General features: G+C 42.5%; 1 protein-coding gene across 4 annotated transcripts in view; it reads left to right on the top strand.

The window, feature by feature from the left end:
• Positions 1-23,459, top strand: part of HERC4 (HECT and RLD domain containing E3 ubiquitin protein ligase 4) — a 64,711-nt gene that overhangs the window by 5,167 nt on the left and 36,085 nt on the right. For all 4 annotated transcript variants that reach the window (XR_012803450.1, XM_075610886.1, XM_075610885.1 and 1 more), the window contains exons 4-8: positions 8,993-9,069; positions 13,998-14,219; positions 16,090-16,181; positions 17,552-17,682; positions 20,644-20,804. Coding sequence is in view for 3 of the 4 variants with exons in the window: in XM_075610886.1 (XP_075467001.1) it covers positions 8,993-9,069; positions 13,998-14,219; positions 16,090-16,181; positions 17,552-17,682; positions 20,644-20,804 (683 nt within the window). In the remaining variant the exon portion in view is untranslated. The remainder of the gene's footprint in view (positions 1-8,992; positions 9,070-13,997; positions 14,220-16,089; positions 16,182-17,551; positions 17,683-20,643; positions 20,805-23,459) is intronic.

The following is a 23,459-nucleotide window of genomic DNA, read 5'->3' as shown; positions in this document are numbered from 1 at the left end:
ACTTTTGCACACTTCTCTGAAGCTTTCCAACATTATTGTAACTTAGCATTACGTTACTTGCCCTGTTGACGTACGATGTACCTCTCAGGTGCCCTGGAGGCCTTTTTTGCTGGTTTTCTTTGGCGATCGCGATCATGCTGAGCAGAAGAGGAGAACCCTCCAGATCCATCATCACTGTACTGACATTGTGATGGCTCAGGAGTGGTCACATGATTGTGACTTGTCGGAGGGGACATGGCCTTTTGGTACCGCCTGCTGTCCAGCACTCAATGGGTTTAAACCTGTAACTGCTATTAGTACAAAAACAAAAAACACACCAAGCACACCAAGGATTAATAACACACTCTTAGATGATCAGATAAATAAAAGCATCTAAACTGATAACTGTGTACACAATTTAATAGATAATAAAATAAATATTAAAATTCTACAAGAAACCACACATACATACAAGTGCAACACCCACGCTGCACTGTGGACACAAAGAATACACATATAACCAACCAATGAGTCACACACCCATGACTGCAGCAATGTGAATAACAATAACAATAAGATAGATCCCAGGTGCCGTCGGGCTAACCACAATAATCTCCAGCATGAACTATGCAATGCTCGAGTGCCCACGGAACACAGAGACCTAACACTTAGGGGGGGAGGTGGAACTGACCCAGAGAGCACAAGCAGGAACCGCTAACTGGCGCAAAACATTCAGACCCATCAGCTGCGGTGATGGAACTTCTGCCTGGGCCCTCTGGAACAGGCCACCCCAGCCACTCAGCAAGCACTTCAGGTAACCCCACGTGACCTCAGCGCGTTTCGTAACACCGTACTTCGTCAGCTAGGATCTATATTATTGTTATTCACACTGCTGCAGTCATGGGTGTGTGACTCATGGGTTAGTTGTATGTGTATTCTTTGTGTCCACAGTGCAGCATGGGTGTTGCACTTGTATGTGTGGTTTCTTGTAGAATTTTAATATTTATTTTATGATCTATTAAATTGTGTACACAGTTATCAGTTTAGATGGTTTTATTTATCTGATGATCTAAGAGTATGTTATTAATCCTTGGTGCGCTTGGTGTGTTTTTTGTTTTTGTTTCTTTGGGATCTCCCTCTGGAGATGCGTTTGGGGAGGTGCTCCATCACTCTTGAGCTGCAAAAGGATTGGGATATTAAAGAAAGATTCAAGACAGCTCAAGCGCGGAACCTTAAAGTTTTTTGCTGCTATTAGTACAGCTTGGTTCTGAGTGATTGCCCCTTTAAATGTTCTTGTAAAGCAACACTGCAAAGAAAAGAGTTCAAAGTTCTGATCTAGATGCCCTCTCAGACATTATTAGTACACGTCTCTCTACCTCTACATCAATTTTTACCTCTTCCTATCATACTGACAACACTAAGGGAAGTGACGTGTAATAGGTTAAATGTACCTAATTGATGTCTTAAGAAGAAAAAACATTTTTTGACTAGTATAAGTATTTAAAAAAAAATAACTTGCAACATTTTCATGGTAAACAAGTTATTTGCAGAGTTTTTACACTTGTTATCTAATGTCTTTTGTTGATAAGATTGTTTTCAAACCCCCAGATGAGTTTATTATTGCCCTGTACTTTGTTTGCAAAGTAATTATGGTGCCATCATTGGTCACCAAGTAAACATACTGTAGTTACTGTATTATGCCTGAAATTAGTGTTTCTGGAAATGCAACACACAAATGTTCCGCAAGATACAAATGAACAAAACAATTATTTCAATGGTGATTGAATCTTTCTAGGGAAGCCAGTTACATTGCTAAGTTGTATAACAAATGTTTGTCTGCTACATTCAGCTGCATTTTTTAACATGGCCTTTAGAAAAGTGAGATCACATGTAAAACACATTTTAAACAACGGAATCGGACATTTGGTCGCTAATATTTTGTTCATCTTATGGCCAGTCCGAAAAATGTTCACAGACAGGACTGTCTCTTGTTCCGCGTGTGATGCTGTGGCAATGCAGATTCATTTTCTTGTTCTTTCTCCTGTCCCGTCTCACCTATACATAAGTGTGTGTGTGTAAGCTCCTGTTGAACACCGTGGCATACACACATACATACATGCATACTCTACATCACAAGCATTCAGGGACCATCTAACACCTTAAGTCATGGGTGCGCAAACTATTTGAGTTGCTCGCGCCCCCTTACTGTGTCGCCATGGCGACGCGTCACACCAAGCCTCTGAATCCCGGTAAGTGAAGTTGCAGGGGCCTCATGCGATCCCCCGGAATTGAATTTAAATGCCATGGGGAAGAGTGCGGGGCCTCTGCAACCGCCCGCGCCCCCCCAGAAGAATCTTGTGCCACCCAGTTTGCGAAACCCTGTCTAAAGTCATAAATCGCATACAGCACAGGAGGGAGGGGAATTCTTCACCCACAGATAACATTCCAAGCTGCCCTGTTTCAAAGTAAGCTTTTTATTTATTTATTTTTTTGCTTAATCCATTGTAACATCACCCGAAGAAGAGATCAGTGTATCTTGAAAGTTCGCATAAATAAAAGCATTTCATTAGCCACAGAACGGTATCGACCAAACGTTTTTGATTTATTAAGCTTGGCTAACACGGTACAGATACCTCCTACGTGTGTGTGTTTTTGTTGTATGTCACTGTGTTCAACAGGAGCTTACACAAGCTCCCCTCTTCCATTATCTTTATAAGCACTTTGACAGGGTGGGTTTTGGGGAGATTAAACACTTGTTCTGGTTGATGGGAAACTTCCAAAGCATCAAGCTTGAATTTATACTTACATTTGTTAAAGTTGCAGCCCCACATAGCCAGCCAAAAAAAAAAACCTTTGAAACCCACTGAACAATTTATTTGGCTTCCCTCAGCTTATATAACCATGTTAAAGGCAAATATTTAGCTTTTTTGAATTCTCTTTAAATGAATTACACATTGCATTATTTATGGGCCTCTGAATGGGAAGTGTTTGTCAGTCGCATGTGTTTTGGTTTACCCTTGGACCCAGCATGTCCTCATCATACATTTGCATGAGAAATATCACACACAAGGGAGTAGCTAAAGCAGGGATTCTCAACTCCAGTGCTCAAGTCACCCCAACAGGTCCGGTTTTAAGGATATCCCAGCTTCAGGTGCCTCTGATTGAGCCATCTGTGTTGAAGCAGGGATATCCTGAAAACCTGACCTGCTGGAGAGTCTTGAGGACTGGAGTTGAGAACCCTCAAGTTAAAGGAAATCAAATCCCTCCCAAGTCTATAAAATACTTATAGGTGTCACATTTTGGTAGAATGGCATTCATCCCCCAGATATGTGCCATTAGTAAATGTTAGTCCTAGAAGGCATTGCCCTTTAATGAAAGCCAGTTACATTGATATGTTCTTAACAAAATGTTGTTTAAGTATGTAGACTTGGGATTTATATAAAAGTAAATTTATATAAATGTAATAAAAGGGTTACACCGGTGCTGCCCGCAGACCAGACCCGTCCCCTGTGCTGAGGTGGGACATAGGGATACACGCACCCGCAGCAAAGGGAGCGCGTCCGGAGTGTGGTGTTAGTGTTGCCAGGCCAGGAGTAAGGCCCGGGCCATAGAGGGAGGGAGCCGTGCTGCACCGCGCTGACGCTGAGGCTCGCCTGCAGAAGCTGTGCGATTCCATGCACATACTGGCGAGCCAGCGTCCGCGATCGGAGGTGGGGGGAGACTGAGGGAGGCGGGGCAGTGACGTCGCTGGGCCAATCGGCCGCGACGCAGTGACGTCGACGTCACGGCGCCAACGTCACGGCGCCGTGACGTTGACGCAGCCCCGCTCTCATTGGAGGTTTTCAGCCGACAGCGCACTGAAAAACAGCTTGGCGCTCGGCTGAAAACTCCAAAGCCTGAGCACGCCTGCGGACGCTCGCGCGAGCCCCCTCTCAAGGCATCCTCATTGAGGATGCAGGGGCTGAGCGTCCGCACGCCTCAGCACGGCCTGTCCTTCTATGGACTCGGCCTAAGGAAGACAATACTTGCCGGTACCGGTAGTAGAGGAGGAGTAGTTATTGCCGTTGCCAAGGTCAGGGATTGGAGAGTTGCGGAAGGTCGAAGGTATAAGCCGTGTGTCAGGGATGCCAGAAATCACGAAGTCCAAGTAGAGCCGAAGTCGAGAGCCAGAGGGGGTAGTCGTCCAATCCGCGTCAATACCTGGAGGAGTCACTGAGAGAGTATTCAAATGCTTCCATACAGAACTATGTCGAGCGACGAGTGATGGGAAGCACAGACATAATAAGGCTGGGCAGGCCAATGGGAAGAGGGGGCAGGCCTGGAGGACTGCAAGGAGTCCTCCCTGATAGGAGGGAGGTGTTACAGCCCAGCTGTGTGTAGTCATTGATTTGCATGGAACTGTGTGAAGCTTGGGGGCGACGCCTCACTGCAGGAGCAGTGGTTAAAAGTGCTCTGTTAGGCGTGTGCTCTGTAAGCTGGGAATGCATGCGCATAACGTCTGGGGCTGGCGTGCGTGGATTCGGTGACTGACGCACGTGTACGCATAGAGCGCGGAGCCGGAGACACACGTAGAGGCTGCGGTTCAACAGGCACCTCTTCGGTTGGTGCAATCCTGTGATGGCGAGGAGCCTGAGTGTCAGTGGCAGACAACAGAGGTATGTGGGAATTGCGCTGCAGGCGCTTGGACGCCTGAGTACCGACGGGGGGTGAGCACTGGTCGCGCTGACGGCGCTGAGACACCAGATTCCTTACAGTACCCCCCCTTCAGGAACAGCCTCAGGACGGTCCTTAATGGTTTGTTCGGAAACTTCTTCCTGAAAGTCTTCAGAAGAACCGGAGCGTGGATATCACGAAGTGGAACCCAAGACCTTCTGGGCCGAAACCCTTCCAGTGCACGAGGAACTGCAGTTGACCCCTGGATATGCGAGAATCCAGTAGGGACTGGACCTCATATTCTTCCCTATTCTGGGTAATGGGCCTACAGTTATGGTTGGGGAAGAAATGACTGGATACGAATGGCTTGAGTAGAGATGTGTGAAACACGTATGGTATTTTCATGCTGTCGGGAAGTTGAAGCCGGAATGCTACCGGATTAATCCGTTCAATTATAGGAAAAGGGCCCAGGAACCTCGGCGCCAATTTTGGGGAAGGTACCTTCAAATAGATGTTTCTTGAGGTCAGCCATACCACATCCCCTGGCTTGTACCTGGTTGCAGGATGGCGGTGGCGATACGCCTGATGTTTGGCCCGTTGAGAGGCGGTAAGGAGAGCAGACTGAATCTTGGACCATGCTAATTGCAGAGATGAGACGCGGTCGTCTACGGCCGGAACTCCACAAGGAATGTTGGAGACGGGAAGACATGGGGGATGAAAACCGTAATTGATGAAAAATGGTGACTCTCGGGTGGACTCGTTGGTAGCGGAGTTAAAAGCATATTCGGCCCATGGCAAAAGTTGTGCCCAATCATCCTGAGAATTAGAAATGAAACACCTCAGGTATTTTTCCAGGGACTGATTGACCCTTTCTGTTTTACCGTTGGACTGAGGATGGTACGCTGAGGAAAAGGAAGAAGAGATCCCTAGTCTTTTGGTAAAAGTTCTCCAAAATCTGGATACGAACTGTGACCCTCTGTCAGACACGATGGACGAAGGAATACCAGGAATGCGAAAGATGTGATCAGTGAAGATATCAGCAAGGGCGGGTGAGGTGGGAAGTCCTTTGAGCGGGATAAAGTGAGCCATCTTTGAAAAACGATCCACCACCACTAAAATCGTATTCATCCCTTTGGACCTGGGCAACTCCACAATAAAATCCATTGATATGTGTGACCATGGACGTTCTGGGATTGGCAGAGGAAGAAGACCACCGTCAGGCCTTTTGATGAATTGTCTTGTTTTGCGCACGGACCGGACAAGCGTGCGTATATTCGAAAATGTCTTTGGACATCTTGGGCCACCAAAAGTTGCGACGTATAAGGTCCAAAGTCTTTTTATAGCCAGGATGACCAGCTGCTCTCGAGACATGTCCCCAATCCAGAACCTCGGGTATGAAATTAGGTCTCACAAAGAGCTTGACCCTGGGGACCTTCAGGTTCTTTGGAATGGACCTTTGTGACTTGACTATCTTGTCAAAGCTTCTGAAGGAAGATGCGGCAAAAATCTTCTCGTGAGATAAAATGGTCTCCATGGAATCTTCTGGTCTCTCTTCGGAAGAATGTTGTCTTGAGAGAGCATCGGCTTTGACATTTTTAGTCCAAGGAATATACGACAGTTGGAAATTAAATCTGGAAAAGAACAAAGACCAGCGGGCTTGCCGTGGACCCAGGCGGCGAGCGTTCTCTATATATAATAAATTCTTATGGTCGGTAAGGATGGTGAACGGTTCCCTCGACCCTTCCAGGAGATGCCTCCATTTTTGAAGTGCCATTTTAACGGCCAGTAACTCTCTGTTCCCCACGTCGTAGTTCCTCTCCACTGAGGTAAATTTCTTCGAAAAGAATGCGCAGGGATGCAATTGTTCTTGGGGTGAAGGTCTCTGGGATAGAATGGCACCAGCGCCAGAATCAGAGGCGTCCACCTCCAACACGAAAGGGAGATCAGTGTTGGGATGGTGGAGAACCGGTGCGGACACAAAAGCCTCCTTAAGAGTGTTGAAGGCGGTAATGGCCTCTGGTGACCAAACCGACGGATCGGCCCCCTTCTTCGTAAGGGCTGTGATAAGTGCAACAATTCTGGAGAAATTACGGATAAACTTGCGGTAGTAGTTCGCAAATCCCAGGAAGCGCTGGACGGATTTGAGAGAGTCGGGCCTAGGCCAGTTAGTAACGGCTTTTAATTTGTCTGGATTCATCATGAAACCATCGCTGGAAATAATGTAGCCTAGAAACTGGGTCGATGTCTGATGGAAGGTACATTTCTCCATCTTGGCATATAATCGATGTTCACGAAGGCGAGAGAGCACGTAAGATGTATGAAAGATGTGGTCCTGTAAATTCTTCGAAAAAATCAGGATATCATCCAGATAGACTATGACGAAGTCGTTGAGTACTTTGCGGAAGACATCGTTAATGAAATCTTGAAAAACGGCCGGAGCATTACACAGTCCGAAGGGCATCACAAGGTATTCGTAGTGGCCACTACGCGTGTTGAAGGCCGTTTTCCATTCGTCTCCTTGACGTATGCGTACGAGATTATAAGCTCCCCTGAGGTCCATCTTGGAGAAGATTTTGGCACCTTGCAACCTATCAAAAAGTTCAGTGATAAGAGGGAGTGGGTATTGATTCTTTACGGTGATGCGGTTAAGCCCTCTATAATCAATACAAGGTCTTAAAGTTCCATCTTTCTTCTTTACGAAGAATCCTGCTCCAGCTGGTGAAGTAGACGGGCGAATATAACCTTTTTTCAGGTTCTCCTGGATGTACTCGTCCATAGCCTTAATTTCGGGGAGAGAATTAGTCTCTGCTGCAATGGTCCGGAACTCTATGGCGTATTCAATCACCAGTCTTCACCCTTGAGTAATCTGTAAAAGAGAAGACGCCACCTCCCGACGTGCGGGGGAATCAAACACCTGACGGAATTCCGTCTTGAAGGCTGAGTCATTCTGGGTAAGGTCATCTCGCAGCTCCCAGATGGGGGAGGCCCAAGCCAGTGCGCTACCCGTCAACAGATTATAAATGTAGGCCACCTTCTTTCGGCCTGTAGAAAACTGGTGGGGGGCCATTTCAAACTGTACCTCACATTGATTAATGAAACCCCAAAAATCTTGAGATTCACCTGCGTAAGGTTTGGGGTTAGGAATCTTCATATCGGAGGAGTATGTGGTAGCTACCCCGGCAACCTGAGCGGCGGTTGTGGGCGCAGAGGCGTCGGGTACCTGAACCGACAGCGCGGCTAGTTTTTGTGTAAGTGCCACAATTTGATCGGCCATGACTTGATTCTGCTGAAGCAGATTCGTGGAAATCATACTTAATTCAGTCTGGTCTGCGTTTTGTGGGCTCGACATAATGTTACGCCGATGCTGCCCGCAGACCAGACCCGTCTCCTGTGCTGAGGTGGGACGTAGGGATATACGCACCCGCAGCAAAGGGAGCGCGTCCGGAGTGTGGTGTTAGTGTTGCCAGGCCAGGTATAGTAAGCAAGACAATACTTGCCGGTACCGGTAGTAGAGGAGGAGTAGTTATTGCCGTTGCCAAGGTCAGGGATTGGAGAGTTGCGGAATGTCGAAGGTATAAGCCGTGTGTCAGGGATGCCAGAAATCACGAAGTCCAAGTAGAGCCGAAGTCGAGAGCCAGAGGGGGTAGTCGTCCAATCCGCGTCAATACCTGAGGAGTCACTGAGAGAGTATTCAAATGCTTCCATACAGAACTATGTTGAGCAACGAGTGATGGGAAGCACAGGCATAATAAGGCTGGGCAGGCCAATGGGAAGAGGGGGCAGGCCTGGAGGACTGCAAGGAGTCCTCCCTGATAGGAGGGAGGTGTTACAGCCCAGCTGAGTGTAGTCATTGATTTGCATGGAACGGTGTGAAGCTTGGGGGCGACGCCTCACTGCAGGAGTAGTGGTTAAAAGTGCTCTGTTAGGCGTGTGCTCTGTAAGCTGGGAATGCATGCGCATAACGTCTGGGGCTGGCGTGCATGTGTGCGTGGATTCGGTGACTGACGCACGTGTAAGCATAGAGCGCGGAGCCGGAGACACGTAGAGGCTGCGGTTCAACAGGCACCTCTTCTGTTGGTGCAATCCTGTGATGGCGAGGAGCCTGAGTGTCAGTGGCAGACAACGGAGGTATGTGGGAATTGCGCTCCTGGCGCTTGGACGCCTGAGTACCGACGGGGGGTGAGCACTGGTCGCGCTGAGAAACCAGATTCCTTACAAAAAGTGAATAAAGTGGCCTTTTAAAGGCCATTTTTTATATTTATTCTTCAATTATTACACATTGGTCCCATGTAGTATTGGTAAGTTTGGATTACTTGTGTGAACTAAACTTTAATGAATTTGCATTTATTTGTCTCCCTAGGAACATAAAGAGTCTATCTGAAATACAGATTGTGCAAGTTGCCTGTGGTCATCATCATTCACTTGCACTCTCTAAAGGTAATGATATATTGCTTTACTATTTTAAAGCAGTGGTTTTGCATTCTGTGGTGCACTGGAGTTCTCTAGTATGTTACCACGGTTCAATTAAAAATATATTGTGCCAGATTAATTTTTCTATAATTAAATTTTGATTTATTTAATTTAAGAGAAGACCTAAAAAAATATATATTCTAGTGTTGTCTTCTATAAATATAATTGTCACCTACAGCAAACCTGTGAGCATGTGACCTGCATATGGGACATGGGCTAATACACAGCTATCTAGTTGACCCAGTTTTCACCTTCCGCAAAGGTCCCTCAAATGAACAATATCTTCCCTCAATCCGTCCCAATATACCATCTGCCATGAATAGCACACTTGTGAGCACGTGACTTACGTAGATATGCAATCAGGGTAAATACACACGGCTACTCTAGCCAACTCCCCTTTCTCCTCCGCAAGGTACTTTCAGTGAGTTAATATTTACCCATTACTCGATTGCAATAATATCTATCCGCTGCTGCCACCACCGAAGAAATATGAAATTTGCAGAGTCCAAGGTCCCTGTTTATTAAAAAAAAAATATGCACTTAACACACACAATCTGTTGAAGCAAAATGTCTCAAAATTTACTTTCTACAAAGCGTGCAAACCGTTAATTCAGAGCCCAAAGCATTACTTTTTATAGTTTTTTTGTTTTAATATATATAAAAATACAGTGCTTAAGTTACAGAAAAAGATCATTACAACATCATAGTTCCAATAAATGCAGACCAGTTTCTTAAAATAAAAGGATAAAACATAAACCGAAATCCCTATACAGTATGTTACCATATGTCATAGGTCCTTTCCCAGAGAGGTCACTCGCGTAGAAGAGGATTCATGTGTTCTGATCCCAAAACACACCTCTGTTGAATTCTAACTCATCAATAAAAAATGGGGCATTATTTTCTAACTCCCCTTCATTGAGAACCACATAAGCCCACCCGTCATCAAGCAGTCCCTGGGTGTACAGTTTTATGACTTGAAAGAAAAAACTCCTGTTTTGCGATGTTTAAAAGTCTGAATATAGAAACACACCTGTAACTTAATTTCCCGAATACTTAGACACCATCTTCACGGTGGCATCCGTGTTCTCCACATACACGGCTGCATCTATTTGACAGTGTAAAGTCTATTTTCGCAGGACAAACAGTTATCTGTCTTTTGCACCTCTTACTCATGAAGTGTGTTGTATGATTTAATTTGTCTAATCGCAACGGTGACGGATATCTATTTGTTACTCTTATGATTTGATGTCAGGCCCATCATTTCTTATATTTAATGTAGCCCTCCAACTAAGTGGTGACCTGTTTGTCACCCTTCTCTGTGATGCAAAAGGGATATTTCAAGAATGTTACGCTTGTCTTGTAGGCTGGCAGCCCATGATCTGGCTGTCGTCTACAGCATCTAAACTATACATATTTCACGTTTAGTGGGCCACCAGTGATAGCCCCCCAATTAAGCTCTATTTGTAAATCAGCACAGACACAGGAAGGGTCTTGACCTGTCATAAAAATAATTATTGTATTTTTAACATCATTTCTAACCAACGTTAACCCTTGAAGTACCAGATTGATTAAAATTCTTAATATCCTCTGCCATTGTTACAATAATATAGAGAAAGTTCTTTATTTTTATTCCCTTCTCGGCCTCCGTAACCAGAACGTGCTTGAAACTGTTGTCGCAAGTTGTACAGGAGCCGTAAGTCCTCCTCCTCTCTATACAAAGCTATTTTAAAGATGACAAATGGTCGTCTAGTCACAAAACGTCGCCCAGACCTTTTTATGCTTTTTGCATGCAGATTGGTTAAATAAGACTTTTTATTTGTTTACTATTTCTGGAGTGTTGTGGACAGTGTGTGTGTGTGTGCGCATGTGCATGCGTGCGCGCACACACACTTGTATACTCCTCATCTGTCTCCTCCTTGCTGGGGATGTATGTATGTATAATCAGTGCTTTACAAAGATTATAATAATACAGTGCAGAAAAGTCTAGACAATAGGAAAGGAAATCCCTGTCTGAAGTGTTTAGTCCAATTCTCGTATTCTTCACCTCCAATTCAACTCCAATTTGAACTCCACGGACACATATGTGACCCTTAAGATGTGACACAGCCATTGTAGTCTCATCACACAGGATGTGCTGTCCCTGGGTGAGTTACAGGCCACTTAGCATATCACAAAGGGGGAGGATGTACAGCCTCACTTGCTGTCTCTGAATGTGCAGACATTCTTAGAGACATACAAACATACACATTCTCCAGTGTAGCAGCAATGCAAGAACTGGAAGATGAATTTGAAAAGATTAAATGGGATATTGTTGGCTTTCGTGAAATGAGAAGAAACATTAAGGCCTCATTGAGCACAAGAGCAGACACCTATTCTATTACAGATCTACAGAAAAGGGAAGAATCAGTGGAGTAGGCTCAGGCCAGGTCCCCAGTGGCCACTGCGGCACACGCCACGGCGTGCGCGCCCCACAGCATAGCCATCTACGGGGCAGGTCGCAGTGGCCGTGTGTGCGTCTGGGTGCGCAAAGCGCGATGAGGCGTCCATTGGTAGGGAAGATAAGAATTTTGTCTTGCCGCTATGCAATCACATGGTGTGCAGGCAGCCATAGCAGGGCAGATCGTGTGGACCAATAGGAGTGTGCTGTGCTGACATCATGGCTCCCCCTAGACCAAACAACGCGGCTTCCACCTGTGCATGCGCCGCCAGGCGCACGTGCTGCAGTCAACACTGGGTCCGTAGCCTTAATCATTAACAAGAGATGGAGGAACAGCCAGAATCACCATTAAGTTGACAATGAGATACAGGCTTCAAATAATCCAAGTGTATGCCCCATCAAGTCACACAGACAATGAAGTGGAAGACTTCTACCAAGAAATCAACTAATTTAACAACAAAGGACATTGTCACCAAGATCGTTATGGGAGATTTCAATGCAAACATTGGTGCCCAGCAGAAAGACAAGACATCAGTTGGTAGGTCTGGTTACGGTACCAAGAATGAAGGTGGATACAGATTGGTATAATTTTCAGAATGTGAAAACTTCTACATCATAAATTCATTCTTCAAGGAGAATACAAATCGAAAAAGGACATGGAATACACACAACTAATCAACAATGAAATGCACTACAGGCATACCTCGCATTAACGTACACAATGGGACCGGAGCATGTATGTAAAGCGAAAATGTACTTAAAGTGAAGCACTACCCTTTTCCCACTTGTTGATGCATGTACTGTACTGCAATCGTCATATACGTGTATAACTGATATAAATAAGACATTTGTAGCAGGCTCTATAGTCTCCCCGCTTGCGCACAGCTTCGGTACAGGTAGGGAGCCGGTATTGCTGTTCAGGACGTGCTGACAGGCGCATGCGTGAGCTGCCGTTTGCCTACTGAGAGATATGTCCTTACTCGCGAGTGTACTTAAAGTGAGTGTCCTTAAACCGGGGTATGCCTGTATATCCTAGCTAATAGGAAACAAGTGATTAAACACTGCACACTCCTTAATCGATTTGAAACGAGGAGTGATCACTGATTGGTTTGCTGCAACTTACATCTGAAGAAAAAAGAAAAGCGACTAAAAAGAAAACCTATAAACATTGATGATACTCCATTTCTGACGGCACCATAAAAATGGAAAAAATGATGTTTGTTCGAAGCCTATGTTTACAGCACTGATTGGTGGACTGAAACTTTGAAATGATTGCAACATTGTGTGTTTAGTTAAGTGCAAATAATTGTATAGTTAAACTGCTTTGACCTACATGAGAAAATCTTCCAATGTTGCAGTTTGGCGAAATATGACCTATCTTGCAAATGATGTTAAAGCATTTAAAGGTGCACTCGGGGTGACACTTTGTGTGTTTTCTTTTAACATTTGTTAATAGGTTTGAACCAGGAGGTCTCCGTAGCTGAACCGCATTTATTTCAGCTATTGGGACCCCCTTCTTACTGAGATAATTACCTCCCGTTGGTGCTGCGCAGTTTAAATGTCCCGTGGGCCAATAGGAAGTCCCAAAGGCTGACATTATGGCTTCCTATAGACTTGCAGAATGCGGGACTTTTAAACCGGCCTATTAGTCGCCCAGCCAGGGCCCCTTCCGACAACACCAACGAGGCAAGTATCTCGGGAAGCAGGGGACAACCAGAGCTGAAATTAACGCGGTACAGCTCTGCATTAAACCTATTTTTGTTTAACAAAAACAAAACAGTGTGACCAGCCCTATTTTTTTTTTCTAACTATTTATTTCATGTTTTATTGAAGCATTCTAACAGGCTGCAGTAGAGTATTCACACAGTAATCTCTTCTGTTTATTCTCACAGAGCTGTTTTTTTTTTCTCGTTCAGACTTATCCAAACAATTGTCTTATCCCAAGTCTTTAATATAAGACTCTTTTTGATGTTCAGTGATGTTAAATAGCACTTATGAACACATTCACTTGTCTGACAGGTCCACAAACCTCCAGCTTTCCCACATAATCACAGCATACAACACTTCCACTACAGCCAGAGCTTCTGTAAATGAGCACTTGGCGTGTCACTTTTTGCTTATCCAATGTATCACTTTAGGCCCATGCCAGCAGTTTTACACAGCTTTTACAGCAAAGCCTTGGCTAAAGAAGTGCATAGGAAAAAAGTAGAGGTGAAGACAAACTACACAATGGGGAAATCTTTAAAAAAAAAAAAAAAAAGATATGCAGACGGGGCTGTGCCTTTTTTAACATACTTTTAAAACTTCGTTAGAGCCTCAGGCTAGTGGCCCAGTGCTGTGTAAGATGAATATGTTGAATATTAACTAACTAGTGCTGTGTGCATGTTTTGTGTGCTAAAATGCTTAGGTATTTTTGTATACATAAATAATCTAATTTGTTGTTTTTTTTTTTTTTAAGCAAGTGACGTTTACGCATGGGGACAAAACAGATATGGTCAGCTTGGATTGGGCTACGAACTTAAGAAAGAGAGCGCACCAAGACAAATCAAATCTCTATCAGGGATACCCTTCTCCCAAATTGCTGCTGGAGGAGCTCATAGTTTCGCGCTAACACTTTCCGGGGCTGTTTTTGGTTGGGGGCGTAACAAATTTGGTCAGCTTGGCCTAAATGATGAAACTGGTAAGAAAGCTTTTAGTGTTTATAATAATTCATGTCTGGGCTTCCTTCTTGGTCCATAAACTACACTTCCATTTTGATTGTGATTTAATGCCCTTTCCTCTGTTGCTCAACTGCTAAAAGTTTGACACTGGCCCTCATTCTCTCCCGTCTCGATTACTGTAACTTCCTGCTGTCCGGCCTTCCTGCCTCTCACCTGTCTCCCCTACAATCAATCCTAAACGCTGCTGCCAGAATCACTCTACTCTTTCCTAAATCTGTCTCAGCGTCTCCCCTGCTGAAATCACTCTCCTGGCTTCCTATCAAATCCCGCATCACAAACTCAATTCTCCTCCTCACTTTTGAAGCTTTGCACTCTTCCGCCCCTCCTTACATCTCAGCCCTAATTTCTCACTATGCACCATCCCGACTCTTGAGTTCCGCTCAAAGATGTCTTCTCTCTACCCCCTTTGTATCTAAAGCCATCTCCCACCTTAAACCTTTTTCACTGACTGCCTCACACATCTGGAATGTACTTCCCCCTCAATATCAGACTAGCACCCTCTCTATCCACCTTTTAAGACCCACCTTAAAACACACCTGCTTAACGAAGCATATGGGTAGCTCCGTGGCTGATACTATAAACCTCATACATAAATCTTGTCCCCTTGCAGACACACTTACCAGAATGCCCTCCTACTGTCTCTGTACGTTCTGCCTACTTACCATTTCGATTGTAAGCTCTTTGGAGCAGGGACTCCTTTTCCTAAATGTTACTTTTTTGTCTGAAGCACCTATTCCCATGATCTGTTATTTGTTTTTGCTATTTATAGGAGGAGTGTCATGTGTATTACTGCTGTGAAGCGCTATGTGCATTAATGGCGCTATATAAATAAAGACAGACATACATACAATGGCAGCAGCATTTTTTTTATTAATAGGTTAAAGGAAAATATAAGAATGAGTTAAAATTAAAAAATATCAAATGTAGGTCTATATTTACCAAGCAGTGCTACTTCATATGACACTTTCCGGCATGGTACATACGGCCCATTGAAGTGCAAGGTGTCTTCCAGCACTAATATTTTGTGTTAAGTGTGTCGATGCTACAATGTGCACGCAAATATATATTTTTATTTTGCTCCTTGATGGTGAAGTCATTATGATAATGTAAATAATAGGCAAACACATTTCATAGGACCTGGGGAAAAAAAATAAATAATATATATATATATATATATATATATAAAATCTTAGCCAAGTCTGAGTTGGCATAGCTTCCCTGGCTAACAGCAATTGTCAAATATAAGAAAAGTGATTAATACGTTTCTTACAGTACATATGTTAAATGCTGCTGCCAACAGAAAATCGTTCAGGGTGTCAGAAGCAAATTTTTCCTTACATTAAAGCTGTAATCCCCTCTAGTCGCCAATAAAAATGAATGTCTCCTATTTATTACTGCAAAGTCTTTTTTTTCTGCGTTTTTTAGAAATTCCGCCCTTTTGTAAACTCTGTAATGGAATTCTGGAGATATCGGTTGCTAAAAATGTGCCTCCCTGGGACGTTAAAATGGCCGCTGCATTAAGACAACAGAGGTTGTCATGGAAACAGCTGATGCCAATACAATAATATACCTCTGAAAACTCCGCAAAACATTCTGAAATAAGGAAAAGTTAGAAAGGGATCAGTACAACATGAACTATTAGATTATGTTATGACTTATGTTTCGGGTGGACCGCTGCTTCGTACACATGCTGCGATTCACTAATCTCCGTTACGGGTTATTGCACCACAATCCCGCGTTAACTGCCATTAACTGGAATGCGCAAAAAGCTATATCGGAGCTTTGTGAATCTCCCACATAGACGACACTCTCTCTTTCTCTCTCCTACAGACCGATATGTACCTACCCTTCTGAAGTCATTACGGTCTCAGAAAATTATTTATATATCTTGTGGAGAAGATCACACTGCTGCACAAACAAAGGTATTTATTTTTGTAAAAAAAAATAAAAATGGATTTTTATGCTTGGTGATTTACCACTCTTTAAAATATACAATATAATGATAAAGATGCAGTCCTATTTAGGTCTTGGAGATGCAACAAAGTTAAAGTACGTTGCCATTTAAAAGGGAAAATCTTCCTAAGACCAAAGTGAACGAACACTGACGTTTAAGGGCTTGCATTCTGGTCATTGATGCATTTTACTTAAAGCTGACACCTACAAGTATTTTAAAATTTCTTTTTAAAGTTAGTATAAGTATGATGAGCTGAGACTTGGGAGGAGAGATTTTTTATTTCTTCTGGCTGCTACTTTTTTGTCTGTCACTGTGTGTTCAACAGGGTTATTGCCTCTCTGATTAAGGGCAGGATCAGCGAAGGCATTGGGTTCTCAACTCCAGTCCTCAAGATCCCCCAACAGGTTAGGTTTTCAGGATATCCCTGCTTCATGCACAGGTGGCTCAATCAGGGGCTCTGTCTCTGACTGAGCCCCTGATTGAGCCACATGTGTTGAAGCAGGCCCTTTGACTGAGCCACTGATTGAGCCACCTGTGCTGAACTGTTAGGGGGTCTTGAGGATTGGAGTTGGAGAACCCCTTAGTTAAGGGTAATGAAAACACTTGATTGACAAACACTCCCCCATTCAGAGGCTACTTAGAAATATAACTTCCCCCTAAAATACAAGCCGCTACGTTTTTGGTATTACCATGGTTAGATCTTTTTGGGAAAATCAATTACAAAATTGTGTTTTCTGTCTGGCTACACTGAATTGTACCTCAAACACTCTTCTACCATTGTTGTCAGTTGTTTCATACAGCATATGCTTAAAAGGGGAAGGTATACGGAAACTACTACAAAGCGGTTATCATCAGGACTTCGTTTCTAGACCATCTTAATGGCAGCCATTTTTAAGATTCCCCACAAAAATGCTTTTAGGTAATAAAATGGAACATTGTTCCTTCCTTTATCGACTAAAACATTTTCTAGAATAATATCATAGCTTTTACTAAGTTAGCATGAATAATATTTGCATATAATGTTTGTCGGGCATTTTTAGACCCTCTTGTATGTACAGATGTAGCCAGACTTATATCTCACGCTGCCAGGGAACGCTGCGGGAACCTGACCGTGCATTCCCCGGCAGCGAAGATTAATGCTGTGGGGGTGAGGGCATATGAAAGAATGGCCCCCCATTTCTGCTCACAGCTCTCACTTCCCCATGACTCCGGAGACGGTGAGTCTGGCTACATACATAAGACGTGTGTGTGTGTGTGTATATATATGATTTTATGAAGAAGAACCTTTTTGAAATTACCAAATTAAATATCCGTGTAACCATGCAGCTGTTTGTTTAGGAGGGCGGTGTGTTTACATTTGGAGCTGGAGGGTATGGACAGCTGGGTCACAACTCGACCAGTAATGAAGTCAACCCAAGGAAAGTCTTTGAACTTATGGGAAGTTTTGTCGCACAGATAGCTTGTGGGAGGTAAGTACTTGAATACCAGACATTCAAAACAAAATAGCCTGTCTGCTAAGAACGGTGTGCACCTGGCTTACACTGTTACCTGCCCTCATAGTGAGGAGTTGTGTGATATGCTGATGGCAGCCACAATATGAAAACATTATTCTTTAACTCGCAGATCTTGTGGTATGAAATTAGAATCATAACATATTTTATATATTTAATGCTTTAATACATAAAACCAGAAAAATAAAGATACACCAAATACAAGTTTCAAATGCAGTATATGAAATACAAAAACAGTACAGTTAAAAATTAAAATGCAGAGGTCGATTGCATCTGTGGACTCTCCAGTATGCCTCAGGTACATTCTTGGGTCCTATTTACACCGCTACACTTCTCTTGACAGCTGTTTTCAAGACCAGTATAGTACATGTTGTACAATATGTCTACATATCAGGTTTACCAGGACACAGCAAATAACTGATGCTCAGCTGTTTTTCTTCTCATCACTTTAAAAACATTTCCTTTGGCCATACCTGCACTGCTTCTGTATCATACTAATCTAACTTTGGTGTCCTCATGACATTCTCAGGACATTGCAAGGGCTGGAACCCTAATGACCCCTCTTACAATCTGAGAATGTCACTTTTTTGTGTGCTAGTTTCTAGGGGAGTGGTGACAGCATGGAGTGGATTCTACTCTCTGACCACTTCATCAGGAGTTGGGTCACAACCATGTGATTACTACACAAGCGGTCATGTGTTTGCGATCCTAGAAGGCTTAAGGCACCCAAGTGTTAAAAGTGCAATCCCTCCAAGGACCAACATCAAGCTAAAGCAGTGGCTTTTTAAGTGTGATTGTGTCCTGGGCACAGAGTTATGGTGAGAAATACATGGTTACAAATGCATTAGAAGTATTTATAATTATTATAGTTAGTCTGTAAACATGGAAAGCTGAAACATGGACAGGATTTAATTCCCTCTATCGCCTCTATTTTGTTTAATGTTACATAGTTATACAATAGCTTTGCACAGGCAAGGCCCATTCTTTGCCATTCCCTCTATTGGTTAAATGACAAGAGGAGGGCAGTCTAAGAATCAACGTGATTGACAACCATGTCCCATTTAGAGTCCCGTTGAAAAGAAAACCTATCCTAATTTCCAAAGCAGACAAAGAATGGATGCATTTGGTTAAGAAAGCAAATTAAATTGTTACATTGCTGACACAATTCTATACTTTGTGTCAGACAAGAGGAATTGCACCTTTTCAGATGAAACATTATAGATTAAATAAAGTTATTGAGAGTACCATTTTAAGTATCAAAAATCATATTAGATGTATTTACAGTAGGGTGAATGACACATCTGGAAAAATTTTACCTATAGGCAAATGAAACTTTATTTTGATATCTTGAAAAACATTATATAATGTCTGTTTTCTATTGTACATATATAAAAAAAAATCCATTTAATTTAAATGGCTTGGGGAAGAGCGCGGGACCTCTGCAACCGCCTGTGCCCCCCCAATTTGTACACCCCTGTACTAGAGCATAGTGTAAATGAGTGCCCATTTTTATCCAAGAAAAAATGGATTACTTTAAGTTTTCGTAATATGTTTTATTGGATCAACAGGGAAATTAAACATAGTTAATATTGTACATTGCATTTTCTACAACTATTATCTAGATCTTATCACAGAAAAGAAAAGACCTATGTGGCCTCCGATTACAACTTCAAATGACTCTTTAGTCTGGATTGAAGTAGCAGTCCCTGTTTCAGCGTTAAATTTGTGTTTCCTTTTTCTTTTTACTAGTTGCCTGTCCTTTGCCTTCTTAATGATCACCTGCTTCACTGTAGTAACAAGGAAGGGAGAGGTCGTATGATACCTTTTAGGACCAACAAGTAGTTGATATGTTGCAAGCTTTCAAACCTCTCGGGTTCCTCCCTCAGGTAACCCGATGAAGGACCCTGAGAGGTTGGAAAGCTTGCAACATACCTTTTGTTGGACCAACAAGTAGTTATTATCGACCTACTCCCTATCCCTTCTTTATTACTACATGGAAGAAAGGAACACGACTACCCACCCTTCTTTACCTGCTTCACTGTGAAATAAAAAAATGGGCACTGCACCAATCAACAAGTGTTGAATGGTCAGCGATTTTACCAAAAGCAGTTTGGTGAAGTGTCTGTTTTCTACATTTTAGTTACCCCTTAGCGGTACACATTTACAGTGTGCAGCTTCGATTTATATTGTTTCTGTAGTCCCACGTTCTTGTACTCCATACTACAGTGAAATTCAGTAGATTTGTATTCTTTTTAGTGTCTTTTCTTTATTGTATGTATGTATGTCTTTATTTATATAGCGCTATTAATGTACATAGCGCTTCACAGCACTAATACATGTGACATAATCATATAAATACTATAAATAACACATAATGAGAAGAAGTGCTTCAGACATAAAAGTAGCATTTAGGAAAAGGAGTCCCTTCCCTGAAGAGTTTACAATCTAAGTATAGCACTGAACATGTACTCCTGTACTCAGCGCTGTGCAAAATGAGATACACATTGACAATATAATGCAATATAATGCAAAGGTAAGTCTACTGACATAAATGGAAACAACGCGAGTCCGTGCCCTAAAGCGCTTACAATCCAAGCAGTGTAGCAGGAGACAAACAGATACATTGGATCAACATAAGCGCAAGTGATATAGTTGTGTAACTGTTTTTAATAAGAAAGGTTACTGCTGTAGGATAAGGAAAAAAGTATTACAAAAATAAAGTGATAGAGCGTGCAAATTATTAATACTGACATTTGACAGGTTGGCTTACATTGTTGGAAGTTCTATTGAAAGGCTCTTTCTCTCTCCAGTAAAGTAGGAGTTGGCAGTTCGTTGTGTCTGCACTACTCTTGTAGTATTTGAATCCAGACCATTCTATTTGCTGATGGTGTGTGAATTAACGTTTTATTTTTGTTCCAGGCAGCACACATTAGCCTTTGTCCCTTCAACTGGGCGAATGTTTTCTTTTGGTCTTGGTGGTAATGGGCAATTGGGAACTGGGTCAACATGCAACAGAAAAAGTCCTTTTACAGTAAAAGGAAACTGGCTCCCTAACAATGATTATGCCCAGCATACTGAAAGTAAGTATTTTGATTGAAAAATAAATGGTAGCTTTTCCACTTTAGTTTTTCTGCCTTGTTACTTGTGAATTTTCATTGTAGCATAATTGCGTGCAAGATATCCATTGCTATGGATGGACAAACAAAGAGATTCATAGATGTATGTACAGAAGGATGAAGGGATTGCTGCCATACGCTAATGTTTGTTAATGTTACAGTTGCTCTATTACAATCTGAAACTCACACACCTTCTCATCCCCTGTACCCTATGTTTCCATTTGCCATTCCTTATAGATTGTAAGCTCCTTGAGACAGGTTCTCTTCTAACACATTGCAGGCCTATCCTACTTCTAACACAATGTAACCTTGTCTGTAACTGTTACATAGACCCATAATCCTACAGTATATTATCTCTAACTGTCCATGAAATGTAAATTGAATGTATTACCACTGTTTATTAAATGCAACCATATATTGTCTTCATAACTCTGTGCCCAGATCATGCTTGAAAACGAGAGGTAACTCTCAATGTATTACTTCCTGGTAAAACATTTTATTAAAAAAATAATGGTTAGACAGAAAGAAATTTGGTGCATGAAAACCACATTGATGCCAGAAGAAAGTGTAAAAAATGGAAGAATTGTGAGGATGTCCTTCTAAATTATTCACTAGTGTCCATCACACTGTGTCTCTTACACCAATTTTGCTTACCGGTCATGTAATACATAAATGGAATGCTCACCGCAAATATATTCTGGGAATATTGTTGAAATTCAAAAAGTACACTATCTCCTACAAAATTTTTGATACCCGGCCATGTGCTACTTTACTATAAAAGCTCTTTGCGTGGGCATATCAAAAAACTTGTCAGATTTTTTTAAATTCATAAATTTGCCTGCTTCCGTTTGCAGAAAGTGTTACAATTATTTAACAAATAACGTCTGTTCCTCATTTCGCTCCTTTCCAGACCTTTTACTCCAGGATTCAGTAAATGCTGATGCAGGGTTTTGCACTGAAATCCCGCTTTAAGTGCCATTGACTATAGTTGCAGGTAACGTGGGATCGCAATGCGATACACGGCATCTGCAACTCATGGGTCCCCCACCCTCTTGGAGGGGTGAATTAAAGAAGGTAACAGGAACCGCAAGTCAGATCCCCCCCCCCCTTGTGCTTCCAATCTCAATCCAAAGATGTTTATCAGCAAGTGTTATAAATACTTACTTAATGAATCTCTGTTATATTCTACAATATGCAGGGCATTCTCAGTGGCGTAACTTCAGTGTAAGGGGCTCCCAGGCAGTTAACTTGCCTGCCGGCCCTCAATGTCGTTGCAACATGGCCATGTGACGTCGCTGCATCCCGTGACGTGGTGTCACCATGACGTCGATGTAGCTCTCTTCCCCCAGTAATCCGTTTAATTGCTGTGGGGAAGATCGCGGGGCTCTGTAACTACTTGAGGAGGATCATCTCAAATCCGAAGGGACGGTTCCAACTCCCTTTGATCCCCCTGAGCTGGGACGTGCCCGGGCATCCCGTGGGGTAGTTATGCCACTGGATGTTGTTCTGAAATTAATTTCACTTGTGTTACATCTCTCGCATATCTGTGTATCAGTGCTTTACTCCCATAAAAGATTAAATAACTGGAGAGAGATTATTGTGTTACTAATTTAAACCTGATAGGTTCTATGTTCTAAAATTTAGATTTTACATTTTTGTCAGTTTTAGTGCTGAAAAGTAGTACAAACTTTCATAAAATCTGCATGCTGTGTGTCTAGGCTGTAACGTGACTTCATACATATGACGCACAGTTTGCAAGATTGCATCATGTTGAATCGCTGACTAATGCAATTTTAATTAAAACAGATTTTTTTTGTCATTTATAACTAGTGTTAGTAAATATAAATTACCTTTTTGTTAACCTATATAATAGAACTTCTGTGCTCCGTTCAATACATTTTTGGTTGATGCATAGCAACCAATTCTACGCTAACAATATAAATAGTTTTTTTTAGTATTTACCTATGGTTCAAGTTGGTGGATAATTTTGGCATTATTAAAGATGAGTCCATATGTCAAAAACAATTTACTTTTCCCACGATCCCCTGCTTTTATTTAATGTGTAATTGCAGATTTTCAAATAGCAGTGATTGATGGCTCTATATGTCTCTTGTTTACTTTGGTAAAGTAGAAATGAATCAGAATTATGAAGATACCTTTTCCAACTCCTGTCCTGATTTGGGCAGTTTCAAATTGCTAATACAGTAGATTGGACACTTCAGTAATAATCCCTGAAAAACAGGGCATTGCTGGCCAATAATGCCCTGGCTGGAAGAGTTGAAGGCCGAGGCGAAGCCGAGGGACTTTAACCCAGCCAGGGCATTATTGGCCAGTAATGCCCTGTTCTGAGGGGATTATTACTATTATAGGCTAAATGTAGGCTTATTTAATAATTAATAGACACTTTTGTATAGTGTTATAGATTTTTATTAAATTAAAATGGTAAATACATTAAAGCATCTCCTATATACACTTACACTTACACTGCAGCTATCTATATCCACACACTGCCACCCCCTCTGTCTCCACACACACCTACACACACTGCAGCCACACACACACACACACACACTGCAGCTACACACACCCACTGAATAGACTGAATAAGCTACAAATAAA

Source organism: Ascaphus truei, chromosome 8 (genome assembly GCF_040206685.1).
Source record: "Ascaphus truei isolate aAscTru1 chromosome 8, aAscTru1.hap1, whole genome shotgun sequence".
Classification (NCBI taxonomy): Eukaryota; Metazoa; Chordata; class Amphibia; order Anura; family Ascaphidae; genus Ascaphus; species Ascaphus truei.
Note: the sequence above shows the minus strand (reverse complement) of the source record. Positions and strands in the feature narration are given on the sequence as shown.